At 39.5% G+C, this 21,389-nt stretch overlaps 1 protein-coding gene across 2 annotated transcripts in view; it reads right to left on the reverse strand.

Annotated features, from left to right (window-relative positions):
* Positions 1–21,389, reverse strand: part of arid1b (AT rich interactive domain 1B (SWI1-like)) — a 947,552-nt gene that overhangs the window by 183,928 nt on the left and 742,235 nt on the right. For both annotated transcript variants that reach the window (XM_041178734.1, XM_041178726.1), the window contains exon 5: positions 9,997–10,237. In XM_041178734.1, the coding sequence (XP_041034668.1) occupies positions 9,997–10,237 (241 nt within the window). The remainder of the gene's footprint in view (positions 1–9,996; positions 10,238–21,389) is intronic.

A 21,389-nucleotide genomic window follows, 5' to 3' on the forward strand; every position in this document is an offset into this window, starting at 1 on the left:
AATCTCTTTCCTAAATCTCTCTGACTCTCTTTCTTCCTTTAAGGCATTTCTTCAAATTTACCACTTTGATCAAGCTTTTGGTCATCTGCCTTAATGTTTGCTTATATGGCACAGTGACATATTTTATTTTTTTAATGCCCGCTGGAGTGCCTTGGAACGTTTTAATACATTAAGAGCTCTATATAAATATAAGTTGTTATTCTCATTGTTGTAATACAAATCACTCTTATGTGGAAAAAGACTGAACAATGAGACAATATGGGAAAGAGTGTGTTACAAGGTTCTTGGATGTGCACAGGAGGCCTTGGTGGAGGGGGTGCAAAGGAGGAGAGAAATGCCATGTCCCAGGGAGCCAGAAAGGAGTTAGGAAACGCTGAGAAGGTAGTGGGACCAGATAGCTGTGATGGTCAATGCCAGGAGTCAAGCCCTGTGGATATAGTGCCACAAAAAGTTCAATGATCTCACATAAGTGTAGCACACATGCCAGCTCACCCAAGGTCACATTAAAATTCTGCTGCAGAAGACTCAGATGAGCACTCCGATGGGGTGGGCTACAGAAGGATGTTCATGGGTCCGCAAAATGAAATGTTTAGTGCATTCGAGGCCTGGAGAAAGCCTGCATCCAGTGTCAAGGAGCATGGAGGAATTTGCTAGGAGTCCAACATTAACTTTATACAGAGCTTTGTGCAGAGCGTGGAGCCTATCCTCTTCAACATGGAAGAGGTGGCCAACTCTATTTTCAAACCATTCACTTTTTTTTAAGTTTTTGCAAAAACAAAATAAAATAATCTAACTGTGTTTTTGGAGTGGGAAGGAGATGCAGAGATCACTGCACAGAAGCTTCTCTTTTTTTCAAAAGAAGAAAGTGACTGTTTTTTTTTCCCCCTAACCAACAATCCACTCCTTGTGGACCCAACCATGATGCAGCATCTGAAGGCTCAGTTCCTATTGCAGCACAAATAGAAGCCACCTTAATGGCTAGATGCTGCAGTGGAAACTCAGACTTCTGTCATGTAAGGTCAGCATGCTGCCTGATAGCTGCAGGTAACAGTGTCTAATTGGGTTTGCAGGGTGTAAACGCAGACCAGCAATCTGGCCTCCAACAGATTACTTGCAACTCGCTGTATAGCTGATGGCAATGGATATACCCTCATGATGCTGAGGTTATGCAGCATGAAGACCAGCATGAATCTGCCAAGTGTCTAACCAATGTCTAACTACTATGGCGCCTTGTTGCCATGCCACCGGGCATTTAAATAATATAAAATGCCTTAAGGTGCCAGGACTTCTTTAGAGTAGAGGCAGTGGAAATATTGTTTCAGCCTGCCAACAGGCTGCTCTATCAAATTTTGTGTGCCTTTCACTGTATGCATACAGCCCACCTGTGTGTATGTTGTGTACCAAAATCATCAGCCATGTGGTCAGTGGTAGCCCTTGTCGCCCAAGCAGCACACTTTGGCCTGCCGTTGTGGCTCAAATGCAGATGGCACTGTGGACTGCCGCAGAATGAAGGCATCATGACTATTGCCAGGGTGCCCTGCACTGACCTCTATGATTTGCTATGTATGGTCACACACTAGCTGAATTTGAAACAGTGAAGTCCCTTTCAGTTTGCAGTATATCTCAGAGTGACAGGTGGCACCTACAAAGTGTCATGTATGCAGTCAATGGCACTCTGCATTGTGGGGAAGCCTGCAATCCAAGCAAAACCACATACTAGCTCCGTCTGTTGCTATCCAGCAAGGGAGGATGAAATGTGGTCAGCTTTCTTTGAATATAGAGCCTTATTGATCTCCCTCACCCAACAGTGAACAACAGACTGCAATATGTTGCTAATATCTCCAACCTCAGCCTAGAAGGAGCCCTGTATGTAAAAACTGATGACCATGGTCACCTCAGAACCACTGGAAATGCAGTCCTCAGCCTGCTCTGAGGTTGCAATTGTGGCTGTAGCAGGTGGCAGTTTCAGTTAGGATGTCCTTGCTGAAGTGCTGACAGCTCAAACACTGCTCCTCGCTGGTGGTTAGGTAGAATAGCTTTCTGAACATCCAGGGCAGATATGACCATCTGCTTAGAGTCCTTTTCCCATTCTTCCCCTGTGTGGCCTCTGCTCATTCCCCAAGCTACGTTGCATTCTAAGGGCAATGTCTACTACTGCACGTTAGTCTGAGAGCAACTGGTTTGCGCAGAAGCCTTGAAGTCAGGACAAACTCCATCACTCATGGTGACAACTATTGTTGGTGACATCTTTTGATGATCTGCCTCTATCACTGCTTGTTTGTCCCTACAACCACACCATCCCCTCCACTTCTCTCTCTCTCTCTCTCTCTCTGCCCCCCACCCCCCCATACACCTTAAACTAGCTTATATTTCAACTCTTTCTTGGACTCGAACTCAAGTTCTGTCGAAGGGTCATGAGGACTCGAAATGTCAACTCTTTTCTTCTCCGCCGATGCTGCCAGACCTACTGAGTTTTTCCAGGTAATTCTGTTTTTGTTTCAAACTCCATCAGAACTGCCACACCACTTCCTGTAGACTTTAGTAACTTTAAAGAACTCTAGAAAGGACCGAACACTTGTACAATTGAATCAGCAGCTAGTAGGAAATGATCAGTAGCAGAACTATAAGTAGTTGATCCCTTTAAATGGCACTGGTGATAGTAGTGGGGGGAGGAGGGTTGTGGGGTTGGGTGGTTGGGTGGCGGGGAGAAGGGCAGGAGGCAGAGAAGGGCAGTCTTTCCTGCTGCTGAATGTGTGTTCAGTCATGTGGGATTAAGACAGGGCATTAAGTGAAATACTGAGCTCCAGGTTATAAGCGCTGGCATCAAACCTGCTTTGCACGCTAATTGACTTTATGATCTGCCTATTCTGGATACTTCAAGTGGATGCTCTTTTGCACTTATGCTGTCTGGTGCAACTTGAGCTAGAAGTGTGTGCGTATATGCACTGCGAATGTCTTTTTGGAACCCTAAGGACACTCTTACCACCTAAAAAATAGGTACTATGAATCTCAATTTTGCACCTTAAGGCATTTTATATTACTTAAATGCACAGTGGCACGGCAACAAGACGCCATAGTAGTTAAACATTGGTCTGAGATGAGACTTTGATTTCAGCAACAGATTAATGAAATGAGAGTTGGTTTGCATGCAAAGGACCCAAATGCAGTCTCCGTAACAAAAAAATGTCAGGGGATAAGGGAAGTCAAATATTGCAGAACTGCAATGATTAGATCGATATCTAAAGAATTCACTCCTTCTATTCTATTGGTTTGAGGGTATTTAAGTGCATTATGTTCCCAACCATGGTGAATTCCTATAACTTTACTAGTGCCAAATAACATGTATCCAAGTTAAGATGTTTAAAGACAGTGAACATATTAAAAATCAACTACCTCCCAAATAAAATGACTGAAATTTCACTGTAATGCTACCTAAAATAAAAACAGAAAACAGTAGAAATACACATGTCAATCAGCATTTGTTAAGGGAAAGGACAGGCAAATGTTTTATTTTATTTCCAGCATTTAATTTTTTTTCAGACATTTAGATTATCCAATATTTTTCTTTCTACAGTAATGGTAATTAGATTTTTTTAAATCACTGAACATACCAAAGGCAGTGTATTAGATGGATCAAACAGCTAACATTAACCCAAGTTATTTGGGCTTAGCATATTTTGATTTTCATAACATATGCAAATGCATAGTGTTAGCATGTAGAACAAAAACAAAAATACCTGGAAAAACTCAGCAGGTCTGGCAGCATCTGTGGAGAGGAACACAGTTAACGTTTCGAGTCCGCATGACTCTTCAACAGAACTAAGTAAAAATAGAAAAGGGGTGAAATATAAGCTGGTTTAAGGGGAGGGGGTGAGACAAGAAGAGCTGGATAGAGGGCCAGTGATAGGTGGAGATAACCAAAAGATGTCACAGACAAAAGGACAAAAAGGTGTTGAAGGTGGTAATATTATCTAAAGGAATGTGCTAATTAAGGGTAGAAAGCAGGACAAGCAAGGTGACCCACCTATTTCCATTATTTTTAAATGTATTTCCATCCATTGTTTTATCTCTACCTTTTAGCCTTTTTGATTCCTTCACCCCACCCCATCCCCACTAGGGCTATCTATACCTTGCTCGTCCTGCTTTCTACCCTTAATTAGCACATTCCTTTAGATAATATCACCACCTTCAACACCTCTTTGTCCTTTTGTCTGTGACATCTTTTGGTTATCTCCACCTATCACTGGCCCTCTATCCAGCTCTTCTTGTCCCACCACCCCCCCTTAAACCAGCTTATATTTCACCCCTTTTCTATTTTTCCTTAGTTCTGTTGAAGAGTCATGTGGACTCGAAATGTTAACTGTGTTCCTCGCCGCAGATGCTGCCAGACCTGCTGAGTTTTTCCAGGTATTTTTGTTTTTGCTTTGGATTTCCAGTGTTCGCAGTTTTTTGCTTTTATCTTAGTGTCAGCATGTAGATTTGATAGGTTTGTGAATTTGGCATCAATGACAAGCCAGTCTAGATGGAGCAGCCTCACATTGTTAATGGTGTGCATTGGCTGTAGAATAAATACAATGCCAGAAAATTCTGTCCACAATGCATCACAGAGTGCGCCAATCAATAATTCCATGTTAAATAAATCCAAAGTTAGTAGGCTCATGCTTTTCGCTTTGAAATAGCATCTTGAATTTCTGCTAGGTGGAAAGATTAATACCAAAACATAAATGTAACGGAACTGCTAGTTACCTGAATATTTCTGATCAAATGCACAGAGGGTTAGGGCTACTTAGCAGTTTTATTTACATTTTAAAGGATTGGAATTAATAAATTTCATGTATGAGTGGTATTTTTTTAATGAATGATTTTAATAGAAAAGAAAGAAAGCCTTCCTTTAAACAATAAGCCACCAATGCTTTCATTACTTTCTCCTGGCATATCTTATATTTCAGATGAACACAGGTGTGCTTTAAATCGAAACATCGGGTTTAAATTTCAAAATGATGTCCAAATTAAGAGAAGCATATAAGTTGGATTATGCACGTTAAAAATTTAAGACAGTGTGGGAACTTAAATACAGAAATTTAATTTTGTCTGGATTGCATTTGTAATGGGTTCAATCTGCCAACTGACTGGAATGAAAACTTATGCAGTTTGCAAATTGACAGATAGTATTGTATAAATCTGTGCCACACAAGTGCCAAGCAATGGCTATCTCTAATAATAGAGAATCTAACCATCTCTCCTTGACATTCAACAGCATTACCTGCACTGAGTTCCCTACCATCAACATCCTGGGGATCATCATTGACCAGAAATTTAACTGTACCAGCCATATAAATACTGTGGCAGCAAGGGTGGTCAGAGGCTGAGAATTCTGTGATGACTAACTCACCTCCTGCCTCCACAAAGTTGTCTACCTTCCACAAGGCACAAGTCAGGAGTGTGACGGAATATTCCTTACTTGTTTGGATGAGTGCAGCTCCAACAAAACACAAGAAGCTGGATCCTATCCAGGATTTGCACCCCATCCATTATTTTAAATGTTCACTCCCTCCGCCTGTGGCGCAGAATGGCAGCAGTGTATACCATCTAACAAGATGCACTAAAGCAACTCAAAGAGCCTCCTTCAACCTCCACCACCTGGAAAGACAAGGGCAGCAGACAAATGGGACCACCTACAATCTCCTCTCCAAGCCATACACCATCCTGACTTGGAACTATATTGCCACTTCTTCACTGTCAAGTGATCGAAATCCTGGAACTCCCTTTGCATATCCCTTCTGGCTGTACCTACACCAGACGGACTACAGTGGTTCAAGAAAGCAGCTCATCACCACCTTCTGAAGAGCAATTAGGGACGGGCAACAACAGCTGCCCCTGCCAGGCACATGCACACACCCCATGAATGAATAAACAAAATCACAGACTCTCAAACCAATAAATGTCAAATGATACTTTAGTGAGGACTTCCTCCCCTTAAAGATACAAACTTGACATTGATTAAACAAAATGAGATGTAGCACTTTTCACTGTTGTTGATAATTCACTTGATGGTCATTTCCATTGCATCTATTCCAGTGTTTTTAGCTGACTTGTCTTTTACTATTTTAGTATCTCAGTCTTTTGGAGATCAGTTTTTAAGAGATTAGTCTCTTAAAGTTGAGAGGTCAGTTTCCGAGTATCTTAAATTTTTTTTTTCCAGAGCTCAGTGTCTTAAGGGCAGAAAATGGCAAGTCGAGATAAATGGTTATTTTTCAGACTGGAGGATGGTAGAGTGATGTTCCCTTAGAATCAGTGCTTGGATCAATGCTTTTTGATATATTTATAAATGGCTTGGATATTGGAATACAGAGTACAATTTCAAAGTCTGCCAATGATATCAAACTTGGAGGTGTGGCAAACAGTGAGGTTGATACAAATTGATTGCAACAGGATATAGACAGGTTAACAGAATGAGCAGGCAAGTGGCAGATGAAATTTAATAGAGAGGTGTGAAGTGATGCATTTTGACAGAAGGGATAAGGAGAGGCAATATAGACTTAATGGCACTGCTCTAAAGAGTGTGAATGGACAAGGGACCTGGGGTTCATGTGCATAGATCTTTGAAGTTGGCAGAACATATTGAGAGAGTAGTTAGCAAAGCATATGTAATCTTGACAGCAAACTCCTGAAGCAACCGCTCTACTTGGAATTTGGTTGTAGCAGCTGAATCCCTGGAGGAGAGCAGAAATGCTTTAGGGATGTCCGCAAAGTATCCCGGAAGAGGTCAAACATACCCATTGACTCATGGGAGACCCTGGCTTGTGACCAACAAAAATGGAGAAGGCTCATTCAGAAAGACACCAAACATCAAGAGACTTCTTCAGGAATGTGCAGGTGTGAAGTTGAGGCATCACTGAGAGTGTGCAAACCTCCAGACAACCCATTTACCCAACCCTTCAAGCACCATCTGCCCCCCCATGTGGTAGTGTCTGCAGATCATATTGGATTTATCAGCCATCTCAGAGCCCACTAAACCAAATTGGAAGCAATCATCCTCGATCCCGAGGGACTGTTAATGAAGGGGGAGGAGGAAGATGATGATGGCATCATGGGCTTCATAAATAGAGGTATTTAGTACAAAAACAAGCGAGTTAACTGAATCTTTATAAAGCTTTGGGTAGACCACAACTATAGTAGTGGGTCCAATTCCAGTAACTGCACTGTGAAGGTCCTTGAGTGGGTGCAGAAGAGATTTAATAGAATGGTTCCAGGGATGAGGGATTTTAGCCACAAGGTTAGGCTGGAGGAGCTGGGGTTGGCCTCCTTGGACTAAAGGATGTTGAGGAGAGATTTGGATGTACAAGATTATAAGTTTAGATAAAGTAGACAAAGAAAAGCGGTTCCCATTAATTGATGTATAAGGACTAGGGGACATAGATTTAAGGTTTTGGGCAAGAGATGCAGAGAGAATGTGAGAAAATAACTTTTTATGCAGCGTGTGATAATGACCTGGAACTCTCTGACTACAAGCTGATTACAAAGGAGATAGTTGACCAGATTTGTTGACAAAGGTGTGTAACAGAAAAAGAGTGGTAGTGTTAGGAGGCTTTAATTACCATAATATAGGCTGGGGTAAAATAAACCACACTGTAAGGGTAGGGAAGGAGAGGAATCTCTGATATGAGTACAAGAGAACTTTCTTGATTAATATATTTGCATCCAGTAAAGATGGAGATAGTGTTGAATTTGGTCCTCGGAAATGAAGTAGGGTCAATGGAATGTGTTACAGTAGGAGTTTATCTAATTAACAGTAGCCATAATGTAATTTAGTTTAGAGTAATTATGAAAAGAGACCTGAAAATATCAAGGTAAAACCCTTAAGTAAGGAATAGCTAATTACAGTGATGTAAGAAGGAACCAATATAGGTAGGCAGGAAGAGGCAATTGTAGGACAAGCAGTAACAGCTCAATGGAAGGCATTCAGGGTACAGATAGTTCAGGTCCAAACTAGACATATTCCTTTGAGAGGAAAAGGTAGACAAAGGATGACAAAGGAAATCAAAGTTAAAACAAAACAAAAAACGGTGACTTATGACAAATGAATTTTGTTTTTGGTCTCAGGATTTGGATTAAATATCATAGAAAAGATATATACACTTTTAAGGTCCTCAGTGTTTCCAAACTAATCTGTATAGTTAAAAATACTACAATAAATATCAAATAGATTCCGCATTGAATTTTTATGGTGTAAAAAATTTACCATTTTAGAAATATCATATGATTTTTTTTGAATATAAGTATGGTAAGCATTTTTATAATTTTGTAATAAATTCTCTCAAGGCTCCAGTACAAGATTTCTACCTTTAAAGCAGCTGTATGCTGCTTTAGTTGGCATTAATTAGATCACTGACATTTCTGTAAGGGCCTCACGCCCACTGTAAAAGCACATGGCAGGAAAACTTATAACCATAAAAACAGGCATTAAAGACTGAATGAATACATCTTGGCTAAGGGAAGGAAACACAAGAGTGGAGGAACAAAGGGATCTTGATGTGTAGATCATTAAAGGTAGTATTATAAGCAGATACGGGAACGGGAAAACAAACAATCCTTTAGAGGATAGAATACAAAAGGAAGGAGGTAATGTGGAACTTACATAAGACATCAGACATGCTGCAGTTAGGAGTATTGTACGTCATTTTCGCCATCCCCTAGGCTCATAGATGTTTACAGCACAGAAGGAGGCCATTCGGCTGATCGTGTCCGCGCCGGTCAACAAAGATCTGTCTACACTAATCCCATTTTCCAACGTTTGGCCCATAGCCCTGGAAGCTATGGCAATGCAAGTGAATATCTAAATACTTCTTAAATGTTACGAGAGTTTCTGACTCCGCCAACCTTTCAAGCAGTGAGTTCCAGATTCCCACCATCCCCTGGGTGAAAAATTACTCTGCAACTCCCCTCTTAACCTTCTGCCTCTTACCTTAAATCTATGCCCCCTGGTTATTGACCCCTCTACTAATGGAAAAAGTGCCTTCCTATCCAACCTATCTATGCCCCTCACAATCTATCAGGTCCCCAGCCTTTCCAATATTTTCTCACAGCTCAGACAACCCCCAACCCAGGCAGCATCCTAGTAAATGGATCTCCTCAGCACCCTCTCCAGTGCAATCACATCCTTCCTATAATGTGGTGACCAGAACTGCATGCAGTACTCCAGTTGTGACCTAACCAACATTTTATACAGTTCCAGCATAACCTCCCCGCTCTTGTAGTCCATGCCTCGGCTAATAAAGGAAAGTATCCTATATGTCTTCTTAACCACCTTATCTAATTGTCCTATCTTCAGGGATCTGTGGATATGTACACCAAGGTCCATCTGATCTTAACTTTCCAGGGTCTTACCATAGTGTAATCCCTGGCCTTGTTAGTCCTCACCAAGTGCAATATCTCATACTAACCCTAACCTCACACCATCATAGGAAGGATTCAAAAGCAAGAGGAAAGTACAGTGTGGATTTACTAGGATGTTACCTGGATCATTTTGAGCCAAGAAGAGAGTTGAGAAGCTTTTTTTTTGGTACAGCTGAAAAAGTTAACGAGTGGTCTGATAGATGTCCTCAAGATTATAAAGGGTTATGGTAAAGTTAACAGTGATAGAACATTTGCCTTGGTTGGTAAATTAGTAAAGAGATGGCACAAATTTAATACGTTCATAAAAAGGATTTAAGAAGTTTAAAAATACATATTTATGTAGAATATGGCAAGATTGTGTAATTTTGTTTTGAAAGAAACTATTGCTGAAACACAGTCCAAACATTCTTTTAAAAAGAATTTAAGTAGCTGCATGAGAAAGAGAAATATCAAAAGCAAGCAGGAGAATGGGATTAGGCTAGGTGGATGGATTATGTGGAGAAAAACAATGCACAAACTTCATGGGCCAAATGGCCTATTACTGTGCAGTAAGATTCTATTATCGTAGAACATTTACCCAAAAGGAAAACATAAAATTACCTGGTACACCTGCTGGGGAGAGGGGTCCAGACCTGGACTGGTTGCTTCCAACAGGAGAACCAACAGGGGATGGGGACGGACCCCGGATACCAGAAAGGTGAGGGGAAGCATGAGGGGAGAAGGGAGATTGCGCGGGATTACTCTGTTCTCCTTGGCCACTTGAGGATCCTGAAGCACTAACTCCAGAACTTAGTGTGCCTTCTGTCCCCGTTGGCAAATCATCAATGGATCCAGATAAATCCTAGCCAAAAGATAAAAGTCACAATTATTTATGTCATAATATGATGCAGGAACTTGAATTACCCAAAAGTAGATGAGAAATTACATGTTCAGTGAAGATTTACTACACTGGTGACCTTTTACATGACCACAGTAAAGTGCTAGGTCTTTTATAAAAATTGGATCTTTTGAGCTTATTTCCAATAAATTACTGAGATGTGTATTTGCTGCTTCTCAATGAAAACAATGATTAAAATATTTTGCTGCTGGTTATTATACCCATGACTTTGCAGCTCAAACACAATGATGGTAAGGTCAAGGCAGAGTGAAACCATCACCACTGTTAACTTGTTTTAATTGCTTGACTGATTTGAACCTGTGTTTAGGCTTAGACCTAACAATAATCCATACATCACATGTGGGCCATTTTCAGTAAAGTAAATGAATATTAAAACAATTGTGGAATCATATTTCATTCCATAATCATTTATTTCATCTAATTCTCAAACTTGATGAAATTATTCATAAAGAACATCATCATTTAAATTCATAAATCCAAGGTTTGACCTGTGAAGGATATTAAAGTTTGTACCCAATGAAATGTGAAAAACATTCTAATCTGTACTGCAATGCAATTATTACATATTAGTACAAAGGAAAAACTCAACTGTTCACAGGAGTTGCAAAAGGCCACATTTGCAGAACAAATACAACTCAAGTCACAATTCTCATTTTTATTTACTGAAGGCCATATGTCAAGCTTCCACATTATTTTGGAAAACAGGGATTGTGGGAATTTCCATGTTTTGGGGACAGGTCAGCTTCCAGCCTTCAGATAATTCATCTGAACTACAAATATCAACAGGCAGGTTTCATGTTCATTCTTTGCATCTTCATTACACTGGCCAAAGAAGCCCAAGTATTAAGCATCTTACTGTTTAGCACAGACTAAGCAGTTAAAGATCTTTAGTCTGCATACTACATATGATTCCTTAACTATTATATGTTAAAAACAGTATAGTAATATTTCTTGCTCTGGAGTTGCTACAGGATCTATTTCATATTACAGAGAGTGTTACTACTATGAGTATAGCTTGTGAGGTATCCATCAATCATGTCATTTCAGCAGCTATCATTTTACTAATCCCTACAAGGAGGACGGAATGACAGGTCACAGTGCATGTCCTTCAATGATTTCCTTACAAGCCTGACATAACTCATGCAGACAAGTTTTGGACATTGCCTCATCATTCTCCACCATCTGTACTACATCAAACTAAATTAGCACAGACAGGTTTCAACAGCTGCAGAAGCTTTAACTTATTCTCTGCAACCATTGACCTTTGTCACTTTTATAAAAATGATGATTTGGATGATGCACAAGGTTCTATAGTTTACATTGTTAATAACCAAAGAAACTATCACTAGTACTGTCCACCTCCATGGGTTTGTTTTCCATTTCCCTTGAATTTCCTTTATAATTATAGCTCTGGTTGAATTTCTGCCAATAGAAATTCACAGGCCACTTGTGGTATCAAAGCACAGCATTTCTGTGGAGTGAAATGTTTCAGTCTGAGCAGAATTTTTTCCCTAAAATCCTACTGATTCCAAACATACATATTATACACTTGCCTAAGCTTCAAGTTCCAGTTTAGCAACCACATCCCCACTCATGTTTTGTTGAATAGCCCAATGCACTGTCTTTAATTAGCAAATTGCACACTGAACCAAGTCAATCTGTTGCTAGTTTCTAATGGAGACTGCAGACCTTTTGTAAGTGAAACCTCTTTTGTGTAAAGCCAGGCTTTAAGAAAAGTTTTCAATTGTATTTATTCTGAGTGATTACTGAATGAATGATAACATGAGCTCTGTAGTTGTTGGCAAACCTATTAAATTACTATTAGGATTTAATACTGGTAAAATACAGAAATGTGCAAACTTTTGAGAACCAAATATTTATTATACAAGAAACATAGACTTACAAAAACTGCTCCTGTATATACCTAGTATCAAAAAAGTATTAATGATTAAGTGTCACCTTGGTTCAGTTGCTGGCATCCTACCCCTGACTCAGCATTGTGGGTTCAAGCCCACAATGGGATTAAGGACATAATCATAACATCTGGGATACCATTTCAATGTTATACTGAGGAGTGTTATATTCTTGAAAGTGTTCCATTTTGGATAAGACATTGAACTGTTCAGATGGATGTAAAAGATCACTTGGATCATTTGAAAAACAGCAAGGCGTTTATTTTGTCTGCCTTCAACCAAAATGCCAAAGCTAGATCAGCAGGTCATTCATTTGCTGTTCACTTGCTTGTGGCATACAAATAGGCTGTTATATTTGCCTATGTAACAGTGACAGCACTTCAAGAGTAACCTATTTGTTGTAAAGCACTTGGAAGATCTTTAGAATGTTGAAGTGCTGTATAAAAGCAAGTTTTCTTTTGTGCCAGTAAATACCATCTATAGATGCATATACATTAAAAGGTACATGTGCACCACACTTTAAATGGGCTTGCAGCACAAAATATTAGTTGGGATCTTCTGGCCCCGCCTGCATCATCCAATGCCACCAGAAGTCAATGGACTTTTGGCTGCGCCACCAGGTTGAAAATCTCAGCCAAAATGGTTTTGCAACTAACTTCATTTCAGCTAATCCAAAAACAACCTCTTCATTGCCAGTGAGCACTTTTCTACCTTCAACCAACAACTCCTCGCAATCCCAAGTCTGAAATAGAAGTGTTAATAATTTTGTGACTGGCTGTGTATATCTTGTAAACTAACATTCTGGGATCTAATGTCCTCCGTTTCAGTTTACAAATGAAGTAATTCATTCTCAAGAGTGCACGTAATAGGCATTCATGGCCAGGGGCTACTAAAACAATCAGATTCTGGGAAGCTCCATGCACAAGACATTTTAACTCTGCAGAAAACATGCAATGAAACTTAAATTAAATGGTTTTTATAGGCAACAATTTTTTATCATTATGTGTCACCATGTCATATTTTCTTTTCCAGCAACACGAAAACAACTGAAACGGCATCCCCTCTCAAGTGGATGTAACAGATTGCATGGCAGTTTTCGAAGAACAGTAGGGAGCACTGCTGTCCCAACCAACATAAAAAAAAAATCAACTGATCATTAATTTCATCCACTGTTGTTGGGATCTTGGTGCACAAATTGTCAGCTGCATTTGCTTACAATAATTGTGAACACAAGAAATTACTAGAACTGAAAAAACTATGCAGTCCATCTGACAGGTCCAAAAGTAATGGATCTCAATTGTTCACTTATTTAAATCTTTATTCCATTCTTTTTAAATGTTTCCATATATGCACGATCCTTTGTGCAAAATCGTTCAATTTAAATGGGGTCTGCACAGCTTCCCTCTTTCTAAGCTTGAACTTATATCCCCTGGTTTACTTGTATAAGACACTAGTCAAGCCTCATCTGGAGTACTGGGTCCAGTTCTGGGCACCATACTTGAGGAAGGATGCGAAGGCATTGGAGAAACTACAGAGGAGATTCACAAGAATGAGTCTAGGGATAAAGAACAGTAGTTATGAGGATAGATTGGAGAGGTTGGAAATCTTTTCCTTGGAGAAAAGGCAGCTGAGAGGAGACGTGATATAGGTATTCAAGATCCTGAAGGGTATGGGCAGGGTAAATAGTGAGACACTGTTCCCCACTCAAGGGAGCAGTAAGAACTAGAGGGCACAGATTCAAAATAATTGGCAAATGTAATGTGAGGAAAAGTTTTTTCACACAGAGGGTGATTGGAACAAACTTCCTGAAAGGGAGGGAGGTTCGATCGAGGTATTCAAAAGGGAATTGGGTTGCTATCTTAAAAGAGAGAATGTTCAAGGTTATGGGATAAGGAAAGGGAGTTGGACTAGGTGGCATGCTCTTTCAGAGAGTCAGTGCAGACTTGATGGGCCAAAAGGCCTCCTTCCACACTGTAAAGATACTTAGTATCCACAAACAAATTGTGTTTCAATTTATAGGTAATGATCTTGAAGAGGAATCTTGAATATCTCCTCTTTTTTCAAAATTTAAAAAAGGATATATTGAATAAATTAAACAGACTCAAAGAGATAAAGCCCCTGGTCTGAATGGATTGCATCCACGTATTTTAAAAGTATCAAAGGGAGAGATAGCAGAGGCATTACTGCTCAGAATTTCAGAACAAGGTGTAATGTATTTGCTGTGAGTGGGACAGAACATGTCCAGGGAATTATAGACCAGTCAGTGGTCAGAAAACTAATAGAATCCTTACTAAAGGAGAGAACAGAACAACATCTTGAAATGAAAAATATAATAAGGAAAAATCATGCTTAACCAACCTTATTGAATTTTTGAAGAGGTAACAAAGAATGATAATACAGTAGATGTAACTTATCTGGATTTGCAGAAAACTTTTGATAAGGTGAATGAATGCAGTCAAGGGACAAGTGGCAGAATGGATTGTTAGCTGGCTTCAAGACAGAAAGCAAAGAGGGGGAGTAAAGGGTAGCTATTCAGAGTGAGAAGGTGGGAAGTGGTATTCCACAAGGATCAGTGTTGGGACCTCTGTTATTCACAATTTACATTAACAATTTGGTCTTTAGAACCAAATATATAGATCCTAAATTTGTGGATGATGCCAAACTTTGGGGGTGGGTGGGGATGGAGAGGGCAGTCAATACTGGGGAGGACTGCATCAAATTACAGGAGAATAGTAAACTTGCGGAATGGGCAAATAATTGGCAAATGAAGTTCAACACAGATAAATTTAAGTAGGAAACATTACTTACAACTTATTACTTGGAAGGCACAGGACTGGGTAGGGTAGAGGAACAAAGGGATCTCAGAGTACAAATATATCAATACTAAGTGCTGTGCCACAGCTTAGCGAGGTCATTTAAAACGGAAATGAAGCACTTGGCTTTATTTCTAAAGGGGTAGAATTGAAAAATAGGGAAGTTATGCTAAACCTGTATTGAACTTTGTTTAGGCCACGCTTTTGAGTATTGCATGCTGTTCTGGTTGCCATATTATAAAAAGGATATAGAGGCACTGGGGAGGGTGCAGAGAAGAGTTACAAGGATGATATCAGAAATGTGTGAGAATACAATCAGGGAATGATTGACAGACTGGGTCTCTTTTCTCTTGCAAAAAGGCTGAGAGGTGACCTAATAGAGGCCATTAACATTATGAAAGGTTTTGATAGAGTGGATACTGAGAGAATGTTTCCTCTTGTGGGAAGAGTATAACTACAGGTCATCAACATAAGATAGTCAAGAAATATAATAGGGAATTTGGAAGAAATTTCTTCAACCAAGGAATGGTAGGAACATGGAACTCGCTACCACAGGGTTGAAGTGAATAGCATAGATGCATTTAAGGGGAAACTAGATGAGTGTAAGAAGTTGGATGGTTATGATGGTAGAGTTAGATGAGAATAGATGGGAGGAGGCTCGAGTGGAATTAAATGTTGGCATGGACTGGTTGGGCTGAATGGCTTTTTTCTGTGTTGTATATCCTATGTAATTAATGTTCTGTTGCCCAGGGCAAACAATCTCAGATTCTTCAACTTCCCATGGCTCAGATACCTAAAGCTAGGTACCTAACCCCATTACCCAATGCCTGGATAGCCTTTTGGAATAAAGCTTCGAGATTTGGGCAATTCTCCAGCTGTGGTTCAACACAGATTCATTTTGTCCTAGGATCAGTGTTATATACTTCTGGCTATACATCCCAAGATCTAGTGAATTCTCCATAGTGTTGCCACCTCATGTACATCATGGAATGTGAAATGTCATGGACATTTTAGTAACATGATAAGGCATCAGACAAATGCAAATTCTTGCTTTCTTTCCAACATATTCTGGCACTTAGGTATCGCTGACTAAGTATGACCCTTAGGAACATGCACCTGATTTTAAATTATACCACTTTTCCTTTTTATGAACCCTAATTAATTTCTATCACAGTTCGTATACTTTGAAGTAACAGACATATACAACAACTCATTTAATCAATTGTAAATGTAAATTGCTGAAGGTTTCACTCAACTATTGAATCATTTTTGCTATTGAAGTGCTTCTAACATTACTTGAAGACAGATAGAAAATGTACAGTAAATAACAAATGAAGATAAATTAGGAATTGGCCACTTAATTAATACTTACTTAGTATCAGTCTTTACTGTAGAGGAAAAGGATAAATTACTAGAGATATGAGGAAAACTAAAACTAAATCAAGTAGAGGAACTTACAAGATTTAATATAAACAAAAACAAGATGGTAATGAAGAAATTAATAGAACGCAAGATAAATAAACTTCCATCCAAGAGCTGGCTGTTTCAACCCAAGGGGTTAAAAATTGTAGATGCCCTAGGTATCTTCCAAGAATTGCCCCCTTGGATTGGAAAATTGCCAATGACACTCCATTAATTAAAAGAGAGGTAAATTGCAAATTCCAGGCTCGTCAATTTAGTGTTTGTTATTGTGAAGTTACTAAAATTGGTATCTCTTTGCAGACTGACTCAGCATGAGAACAATTTGCACTAATCAGAGACGTAGCATGAATTCTGTAAAATGTAAGCGGCCTCAAACAAATCTGCTTGAATTTTTTGATGAGGCAATTAAAGTGTGAGATAAGGGAGTGTGTACTGATGTACAAAAGGCATTGATTATTTTCATGCAAGAACTGCTAATAAAAATGAGTGTGCACGGAATTGGAGGTGGCTATTTACATGCGCAGGGAAATGATTAGGGGGGATACAACAGAAAGTGAAGTTAATGGATATATACTCAAATTGGCAGGATTTGACTAATGGGGCCTCAACTTATCACAATATTGAGAAATGACGTAAAGAAATAGGACCACACTTGCTGATATTAAATTATGTAGAACAGTAAACAGTGTAAAAGAGAGCAGAAAGTTGCAAAGTTGTATCAACAATTGAGCGAGTGGGCAAAACTGTGGCAAAACTGTGGCAGATGGAGTTTAATGTGGACAGGTGTGTGGTCATTTATCAAAGATCAATCCGAGTATTTTCTAAATGGCATATAACTAGGAATAGGAATATTTGATATAGCTATTTGGAAGTTCAAGTACAGAAATCAAAAGAATCTAATGGACAGGTACAAAAATAATTAAAAAGGCTAATTCTAATGGATTGTTGACTTTTATCTCAAGGGGGTCTGGAATACAAAGGACTGGAAGGTATGTTACAGCTGTACAGGCCTCTGATTAGACATGGTCATCCAGTGTAGGACCCAATTCAATTCTGGGTGCTTGTTCCCTGGAGGGATATATTGGCCTTAGAGCTGTGCAGATTCACCATTTGGGCTGAAAGGGTTTAATTATGTGGACATCGACTAGGCTTGTATTTCCTTGAGTATAGACGGTTAAGGTGTGATCTAATTGAGGTTTTTAACATGATTAAAGGATTTGATAGGGCAGAGAGAAAGGAACTATTTTCCCTGATGAGGAAATTCAGAAAAAAAATCAGAACTAGGCCATTCAGAGTTGATGTCAAAAAGCACTTCTTCAGATGAAGGGTAATGCAAATCTGGAATTCTCTCCCCAAAATTTAAATCCTGAGATTGATAGATGTCAGGGAATAGTACTAAGGATTATGGAACCAAGGCGGATAAATAGAGTTAAGATATAGATCAACTATAATCTAAATGATTGAAGCAGCATGCTCAAGGAGGTAACTGGCCTACTTCTGTTCCTATTTAAATTTATTGTTGCATTGCTGCTGTTCTCTGTGAGGTTTATAGAAGAATTGGTTAGAAAATTATGATAAGATCACCTAATAATGCCAAAGACTTTTGCCAAATGCTGGAGGAATAAAACTGCATACTTTATTTATTAAGGTTTTTTGCTTGGTTTGCTAGTTATTTCTTTTAGAAAAATACTTGATTAGTAGAAACTTCAAAAGGTCTGCCAGTCTGTCAAATTTTGATATAAATACTGTCCAGGCATTTTCTTCCATTTTAAAATATTTGAGCATTCACAACTTCGATCAAGGAAAGAAAGAGAAAGGATGGTCCATATCCATATTTACTCCTCTTGCTGTCTCCAAACAATTGCTTACTCCATAGTGCTCTCCACATCAAAAGGGACACCAAGTGGCTTTTATTTTGATCAGGAAACTATCATAATCAAAAATGACAGCCTGCATTTTGCATGGAGAGTCAGCATTTAGATTCAGCATCTACACAGTGTGATGCAATCAGCATGAGCCGATCAGCTGGAGATGGTGAAGGTGCATGCATGGTGGTGGTGGGGGCGGGGGGGCGGGTGCGATGAGTGGCTGCAGCTTGGTCAGACGCAGCAGCGGCAGCCACCTGTACCGGTCACTGTCCTGGGACTCAACAACACTTGCTGAGCAGCAGTTGGAGCTGACATTCCAAGGAGGGTGTATTGGGTGATCATGTGACCCAAGCTGTGGGACACAGAACAAGCCCACATGATCCCAGCTGAGGCAAAATAGGTCCATGTGACGAGGTGCTGCTGGAAGGACAAGAGGAAGTTGCAAAAAAGTGAACACAAAGGCTGGATCCGGGAGCAGAGATAAGGAAGAATAAGGTTACTGTCACTGTTTCAGTTATTCTAAAGGAACTCATTGACCAAAACCAGTCATACAGTGCACAGGGGTGTTACTGAGGATTCGGCGAAAGGTGTGTCCAGGCCATCAACTGGTGTGAGCAGAGCTGAGAATGTTCTGCAGAAGTGTGCCAGCTTGTTGAAGACCATGGTCATGGAACTCTGATGATTGGGAGCTGTTGTTTAATGAGGATCATTGGCTAAATCCTCAAAAAAAAAGGAGCTGGAATTCTTCCTTACATGATTCAGAGCTTTGAAGAACTTTGTGGCTGAAGCTGGTGCCATATATGCTGAGTGGACTGACTAATAAATCTTTGTTCTATCTACTATTTAATATGTAATTTAGCGTTAATATTGACCACCATTTGCCTATTAGTTCATGTTTAATTTATGTTGATTGTTAAAGTAAAAATTATAAAAAGTGAAATCTTGTCCATTGATTTTTTTTTTGTTGGGTCGTTGGTTAAATTTGCTTTGGGTTTGTTGGTCTCTACAGGGATTATAACCGTCAATCTTGTGGCTTGAAATCAGATAGAAACCAAAATTTCTGCACTCCTAGTTCTCCTTGTGAATTTGTGCATGTGTGATGTGTTACATGTTTCCTGTGTGAGATTGAAAGGTAACACAGAACAGGTCAAAGAAGCTGGTGCTGAGTGCTGCTCACATCTGGGCTCCACAAATTACCTAACAGTTATCAGGGTCTACAGTGTGCCCCAAATGAGTGATTCAAATGAGTAAACAAAAGACATGTCCAAGGGACAGGAAAAATCTCTGAGGTTTGGGTCTCACAGAGGGCCACACTGTAAATCAGAATCACTGTAATAATAAAAAGCAACTTCTAGGCATAGGTAAACTCTGAAGGAGATACTTTATGAATAAACAACTGATTTATCTGAAGCCAGGATGTGGAAATGTTAAACAAAAGTAATTATTTTAAGTATCAGATAAACTGCTTAACCGATTCAGCTTTTTCTTTCGTTTACCCTTCTCTTGTCCTTTCTCGTTTTCGTTTTTCATTCTCATTTCTTTGATGTAAACAAAAATTCATTTATCTACCACCTCATCATATCTCAAGATGTTTCACACATTGAATTATTTTTAAATGCAATGACTTTTGAAAGAAAATATGACGGCTATTTTGCACACAGCAAAATCCCTTAAACACGCATGAGATCAATCTTTTCACGTCAACCATTAGAATTATGGGGGCCTGCAGTGAGCCAGCATTTGGCATCCATTTTTCCCTAGTTTGGTTTCTCCAGTAGCTAATGCAAAGTAATATGTCCCTGCCTCCTTTCTGTGCTGGGTCTGGTACTGTTGACTGACATTTCAAGTCATTTTCAGTTATTTAAAATAGGGTTATTCACAGGTGGTGGACTAGACACTGTGGTTAAAATTTTTAGCTGTATTAATCAAAAAGCACCAAGTTATCATTTTTAAATCTATCAAGGAATATTTTTAAAATATCTAAAATGCAGTTCCATTGTAGATTTTACATTTGCGACGATAAGTAAATGAGTTTGAGTGGGAACTGGAGGGACAAAAACACTTCTCAAAACTAGCAGCATTCATGTACATGCAATACCGTGAATTTCCAGTACTTACCCTCTAGATGCTTGTTAAACACACCAGAAAATGTTAGGGGCTGCGCATTCAAATATAAGTGAATTTTAATGGTATGGTACATCTTAATTGCTGCCAAACAACCTATCATTGAAAATTTACTTAGTGTGGAATCTTATTCCTTCAGGTTTTAATTATTGTTGGAGATTCAAGAAAATAAAAACCTAATTTTTGTTTTACTCTTCCTTTCTGTCTCATTTATCTCTTGCTTTTAATCTCGTCTCTCTTTCTTTCCCTTTATTTTGATTTTTGTACATGATTTTACATTGAATTAAATATTCTAACTTACACCTTCTGGTTTAGGCACTGTGGGGAGAATTTTCCCAGCACCTTGAGGAGGAGGAGGGGGATGCAGGAAAATGGCAAAAAGAACAATTCACCAAGCTAGCTTTTTATTCTTCTTTCTTGCGATATGGGCTTCACTGGCCAGGCCAGCATTTGTTGCTCATCTCTAACTGCCCTTGAGAAGGTGGCAGTGAGCCAACTTCTTGAACCGCTGCAGTCCATATGGTGTAGGTACACCCACAGTGCTGTCAGGAAGGCAGTTCCAGGCTTTTGACCCAGCAACAATGAAGGAACAGAGATATCATTCCAAGTCAGGATGATATGTGACTTGGAGGAGAACTTGCAGGTAGTGGTATTCCCATGCATTTCCTGCCCTTGTCCTTCCAGGTGGTAGAGGTTGCCAGTTTCATAGGCATTGTCAAATGAGTCCTGGTGAGTTTCTACAGTACATCTTGTAGATGGTACACACATTAGCCACTGTGCATCAGTGGTGGAGGGAGTGAATATTGAAGGTGGTGGATGAGGTGCCAATCAGGCGAGCTGCTTTGTCTTTTATCAGAGGCACCTTTGTGGCGATGATAGTAATCCAACTGGCAGTAGAGGTAATCAATAGGGATTTTATATGGACATTCCAACCTTCCTAAAGGGGGTTGGATAC

The sequence above is a fragment of the Carcharodon carcharias genome, chromosome 2, assembly GCF_017639515.1.
Source record: "Carcharodon carcharias isolate sCarCar2 chromosome 2, sCarCar2.pri, whole genome shotgun sequence".
Lineage (NCBI taxonomy): Eukaryota > Metazoa > Chordata > Chondrichthyes > Lamniformes > Lamnidae > Carcharodon > Carcharodon carcharias.